Source organism: Anarrhichthys ocellatus, unplaced genomic scaffold (assembly GCF_004355925.1).
Source record: "Anarrhichthys ocellatus isolate YVR2014 unplaced genomic scaffold, GSC_Weel_1.0 scaffold93, whole genome shotgun sequence".
In the NCBI taxonomy this organism is placed as follows: Eukaryota; Metazoa; Chordata; class Actinopteri; order Perciformes; family Anarhichadidae; genus Anarrhichthys; species Anarrhichthys ocellatus.
In genome coordinates this window covers 893,754-899,753 of record NW_022280123.1, presented here as the reverse complement: position 1 = coordinate 899,753, position 6,000 = coordinate 893,754, and the positions used below count along the sequence as shown (strand labels likewise).

At 45.1% G+C, this 6,000-nt stretch overlaps 1 protein-coding gene across 1 annotated transcript in view; it reads right to left on the bottom strand.

The window, feature by feature from the left end:
• Positions 1 to 298: 298 nt before the first annotated feature.
• edc4 (enhancer of mRNA decapping 4) overlaps positions 299 to 6,000 on the bottom strand; it is a 28,142-nt gene continuing 22,440 nt past the window's right edge. The window contains exons 29-30 of the mRNA XM_031875648.1: positions 4,974 to 5,137; positions 299 to 2,291 (exon numbers count right to left, since the gene is read on the bottom strand). Coding sequence (XP_031731508.1) covers positions 2,108 to 2,291; positions 4,974 to 5,137 — 348 coding nt within the window. The 3' untranslated portion in view covers positions 299 to 2,107. The remainder of the gene's footprint in view (positions 2,292 to 4,973; positions 5,138 to 6,000) is intronic.

Here is a 6,000-nt window from a genome sequence, read left to right as displayed (position 1 = left end):
CAGCAGAGGTATTTAGGAGCATTTAATGCAAATACTTAAGTAAAGTACAAGTACCTCACAATTGTGCTGAAGAGCAGTTCTTATGTTAATGTTATCAGTTACTTTCCACCACTGGGGGCCACTGAAGTGCCCATGAGCAAGGCTCTTGAGTCCCGGTCTTCAGGGAATGATGCAGGAGGGAACACACTGTCAACAGTAGTCACTTTAGGAAGCAGCTCATTTGAACTTTAGGTCAGGACTGTTTTTTGGAATACGGAATACAGAATACCCCACCCCAACGAATAAAGACACAATAAAGTAAACAAGTCTTTTTTATTTTTTATTCCAAAATGTTTAGGGTAAAATAAGCTGTAAAAGATACAACATAAGCATCCAAGCAGAATGGAAAGAGAGAATAAAGAACATACACACTAGCCTCAGTTGTTTGTCACACACACAGCTCCCACTTCAGGAGTCAACCCGTCCCTCTACTGCGAGGACAACCGGGTCTGGAACTGATCGGTGAGGGCGGTAGTAGTCAGAATAGCATCTCTCTCTCTCCCTCTCTGTTGGATGATCATTCAAATGTCAGCCGTCTCACTGGTTTAAATGTTTTTAACGACGCAAAAAGTAAAAAAAAGGAGCCGCTATGGGAGAACACTTTAACATCGCACGTTGTCTAAAGGCCCGAACGGGATCAAACATGAAGAATACAATAAGGCACTTAGCTAGACAAATCCAAACTTAAAACAGGAATCTAAACACGGAGGTCAAATGAACAGAACTTGTATTTTTACAATCGGCAGAACCGTGCGGCCACCCTGCAGTTTAAACAATGGCGTGTTGTACACAAACGATCACACGCTGTAAAGAAGAAACGGACCGGTGCAGGCGTTTTTCAATGTTTGGTAAAACAGATGCTGTACGAGAAGGAATGAGTTCTGAATCCAAAAAAAAACCTAAAAACGACAAGAAGGGGCGCACATCTGCAGTCCAACTGAGCGCTGCCTCCTACAGCCTATGAGGAGTAACTGCACGTTGAGTTTACCTGATAAAAGAACATCATCGGTAACCATTTATGTTTAGGAAGCGTTTTATTATGTATGATAACTAGTTTGACAACTCTTAAAGCAAGTATACAAGTCTTACGAATGCTAAATGTTTATATATAATAAAAAAGGGGGGGGACACAGAGGAGAACATGGGGAGAAGTCTGATCAATTTACATGACAGAGCTGTACACATGGACGGCTGCCAAAACTCGATGTTGAGCTCCAAACATCTCAGATTTTTTTAAAGAGGAATTCTTTTCAGCCGGGAGCAGCGTCGCAAATATTTGTTCCATTTAAAAAAAACTTATTTCTCATCCTTTAATCTTATTTGTATCCATCGGAGACCTCTCGTTAGAATGATTTGTGAAAACAAGGCCAGATGGAGAAAAGTACGAGACACGCTTTACGCCCCCAATAACAACGCAGGAACAAATTCAATTAACTCAGTAAAACAATTCACCGCGTTGATCCTCTTCAGAGCACCGACACGCATTCGGCCCGGCAAGGTTGTCTTCTCCAACCCATTAAGAAATAGCTGAAAGGAAAATATGCCGCTGACAAGAAATGGCTTTGAGTGTTAAATACTTTTGGTTGCCGGGATTAGCTTGGATGTTTACAAAAAAAAAAAAAGAAGACGAGGACATCGTAATCCTGCAGCAACTGAAATCCAAGTTGAGGATGCTGGTCTGTGTGTCGGGTTACGAAGTGTCCGGGGACGACCACAAAGACAGGTCGTTCCCGCTTTCGCGGCAGAGGATAAAAGGATGAGACGACGACCAGAGCACCTCTCGGTGGGTGGTGGGGGGCAGTCACGAAGGTCTTGAAGAATCTACAGCGGACTTAAGAGTTGTCCGGACCATTATTGTCTTGCATCGAAGTTATGTCCAGGAAAACAAAACCCGCTTCTATTTCCTAACTTGACACATCTCTGGTGCAGGTGTGGGGGGTAGGAACGAATGGTACAGGGGAGACGGAGCTGGATTTCGGGAAGTTGTTGTGGACTCGCAACAAAAAAAAAAAAAAAAAAAAAAAGACTCGCGACGACCCGTTATCTCTAAAGGACAGGACTCTCCTGACTAGTGGCTGACGAGTCCCTGCAGCATCATCATGAGGCGCCGCGCCCTCTTGCTGAGCGGGCTGTGGGGGTCCTGCTGCAGGAAGGCGAAGAGCTTTGGTCTGACCTGGGCCAGCACGGAGGACATGTGGTCTCTCGTCAGCGGGTCGGCGTGGTCCAGGTTCATCACGGCGTCCTCCAGGTAGCTGAACGGGGGACACAGAGGGACAGAGACGTCAGACATCAATGACACAAGACCGATTTATATTATTGACTGTAGGTGAGAGCAGGAGGGAACATCTGTAGTCAACCAAAGACAATCCGCACTCTAGCCTAAATTAATTATAAATAAACATAAAAATCTATTTGCGGCATATTAAATTAACTTTAACCAAATTATTCGATACTTAAATAATAACAGACTCAAAGCCGACCGGCGCACAATGTCACATGTTCATGTTCCAAAAATAGAACCAGCCGTGGAAGCTGTCGGGATGCGCCTGCAGTTATATTTCAATCAAAACGACGACGGCTATTTATTAGATCAAACGTATGGAAATATGCCAACTCGGATATGTTCACCGAGACGAGGACTGAGCAGAGGAGCAGCTTCAGCTCGGGAGCCGTCGCCATGTTGAGAGCCGTGTGGAGTCAACAAGATATGCTCGGAATATTCTAATTGAACACATTTTAAAGCCAATAGCGTAGCACAAGTTTTTGACAAGAAAAATGATGAAATGAAAGAAGGTATAAAGGTACGACATAAAAGCAGCACGAGGTTGTGAGGTTGTGTTTTGGACCCGTGGAGCAGCTGCAGGGGACAGAGAGGAAGGCCGCTTCCATCCCCGTCTAAACAAGCTTTCTCAGGTTTGAATTTCAAGCGGCGTCCTTGATCGCCTCCCTGGCTGCCGGCCCGCTGTGCACCTTGTGCTTTCTGCTCAAATACCGCAGCAGAAAATTGAGTTATGCCACCGTCACCTGCGCCCTCACTCAGACCACACTACATTCTACTCTCAAACTAATTGTCTTAGTCGGACATCTGGTGGTTAGACCGTCCTGCAGCGCTCCATTTCTGTCCCGCTCTCCCACCTTTTGTCTTTTACAGTTTAAATGACTGTTCGTCTCCGCGTACGGACCCTCAACACACATTACAGATCCACCAAATCCCCGTACACTGCCTACACACTCATCGTGACTTTTAATTTCACTGCATAGAACACTCTCGATACTGACCAGCTAGTTTCTGTCTTACATGAGATGATCTGCTAGCTGCATTGTGTCCTTTTCAAACACGTAAAGTCCCTCAGTTCACATTATTCTGTCATCCGTTTGGACAACAATGCGTTCTTCAAAAGCAGCCGACGATCCTCTGGTCCCAGCAATCCTCCTGTTGCTTTCGTTTCGCTCTGGGGATCTTTTGCGGATTCTTCTAAGATGCCATCAATCAGAAGCACAGAGTAGGAAGGCTCCTTTATCTCGTGCAAAGCCTCAGAAAAACTGCCGTACAGTCGCTGCAGTTATCGTCTCATCCCAAAATTCATCGACTTCTATTCTTTTTCGTTAAGAAGTTTTGTGATTTATCCCGTTTTGTTTCTGTCAACTGAACCCATGCGACCAGGACCGTGCTTTGTCCTAATAATGCCTCAGACTGAACCACACCCTGCTGGCCTCATCTCGCTCTCTCCAGATGGCTCAGAGTGGCACCAGAGGGCCGTGTTAGCAGCTGCAACGTAAACGCAGAACCAAACAGGCCATCCAGACACAGAGTGGTGCTGTAAAGGGACTCTGATAGAGAGAGGAGGGTTTTTTTTGGAGGGGGGAGAAAAGAACAGCTCTCTGAGGAGACACATCCACACGCTTCTTGAGAATAAAAACACGACACACTTTTCTGTTCAAAGAAATGGGAAGAAAAACAGCCGGTAGTGCAAGAGTGAACAGCAGAGTGAAAGCCACAAGGACGAGGAAAGAACAGAACGATGGAGAGCATCTAAAAATTGGTGCTCCCCGGACGGCCGTGTAGCGGGGCTACAGACAGAGCAGTGTGATGGGGTCAGCAGTTTAGCGCAGCTTAGCACTCAGGAGACGAGGAATAATGGACGTGCGATGGAGATGAGAGTTGAGAGTTTAGGCTGATAGACGGGATCCAGCTTGTGTGGGGGAGAAGTCTAAGACATTTTGAGAAGAAGTGAGCTCATGCAGCTCACAGTTATTTTTTTTTTTGATTAATGCCTATGCCTGCTGCGTAGCAAGACAGGCCTTACATCAAACTACAGTGGTGTGAGGAGATTTACCGAGCAGAGTATCAATAATTCTGTAATTGTTTCAAGCAAGCGTTTTATGTCTCCGTATGGTCCTTTCCATAATGTTGTCCCACACTATAATAACAACAAGAACACTTTCCACTGACGTACATCGGGCGGTGTGATGTGATTACATTGCAACCCGTTTAGCATCTGCCCGCTGCAGCGTTCTCCCTCAAATACTGGACCAATTTCAAAGACTGTTGTAATTCGAGGTCATCATCCTTCTATTATTACTGGCTTCACAAACATGAGAAGATTTTGGTTTGTTTTTAAAATGTGCTTTTGCAGTCGCACAGACTTCTTATAGTTTAGTTGGGCTGGTTTAATGCCTGAACTGAACTAATTCAACCAATTCCATTAATATGTTCCTGTCCCACTGCAAGTGAAGTGTTGGCAAGCCTTCTGCTTACTAACAACATTATTCTGAGATATCTCAATATATGGTCATGGAGGTTCACACATTGTCACGCCCACACCGGGTCTGCTGTGCTTTGACTTTCATTGTGTTCGTCTACATATTACACACCGAACGTTTACTCTGGAATAACGTTGGATGCACATTAGTGAAAGAGAAAATTACCTCACCTGATTTTGAGCTCAGAGCGGGTGGTGAGGTTGGAGGCGAGCTGCTGGATGAGCGACAGCAGCACGGGCTGGCTGAGAGGACACGGGTGCTGACCGAACACCTGCTGAGAGTCGATGGTCTCGCACACATACAGGACCAGGTTCAGATCTGTGGCCGACAGAGCCTGGAAGGAAGGGAAGAGAGAGAGGGAGAGAGAGAGAGGGCATTGTGTTCAGGTTAAACTGGTTTTATGAATCTTTCCAAAAGGAAAAGGATCGATACACAAACTAAAAAGCGAGGGGAAGGTTTTGGCCACCTCCACCTTAGTGGTTGTATGTTGCTTCTAAAACTAGCCAGAGACATGTCTGTAAAGAAAGTACACTTGTGTATCTTGTTGATGTCTAATTGTAATAAACTACAATCTGCTAAGCATGGAAGAGATTATAATAAAACTATGAGTTTAGGCAGGCTAATCTGAAATTTTTTTTAAGTGTCAATCAAAATATCCGTGGGTCAATAACTGAACTCCATGCAGATAAACATGGAAGGTGACGAAAAGCCAGAAATACTGAACAAAAAGGTAAGTGACGAGAGTTCTTAGCGGCTGATTAGAGTAGGTTCAGATTATGGAAGACACTGTTCGGTTCATATCCCGGTTAAGGAACGGTTTGCCCGAAGAAAAAACAAACAAACAAACAAAACCCGAATTGTCATTTTAAACTGGCAAATTTAGTAAATGTAAAGTAGTTGCAGCATATTGGATTTCTGGGCCTTGTAGTCCAGGCAGGCCTTTACGTGTGAACGTGCACGCATTTATTAACAGTTGGGAAATACAGAAGAAGAAGAAGAAACATTCCTTTATTAGTCCCACAGTGGGGAAATTATTCTCTGCATTTGACCCATCCCTGTATATATAGGGAGCAGTGGGCTGCCAATTACAGGCGCCCGGGGAGCAGTTAGGGGTACAGTGTCTTGCTCAGGGACACTTCGACACAGGACACGGTGCAGCCGAGGATCGAACCGGTGACCTTTCGGTTGGCGGACAAC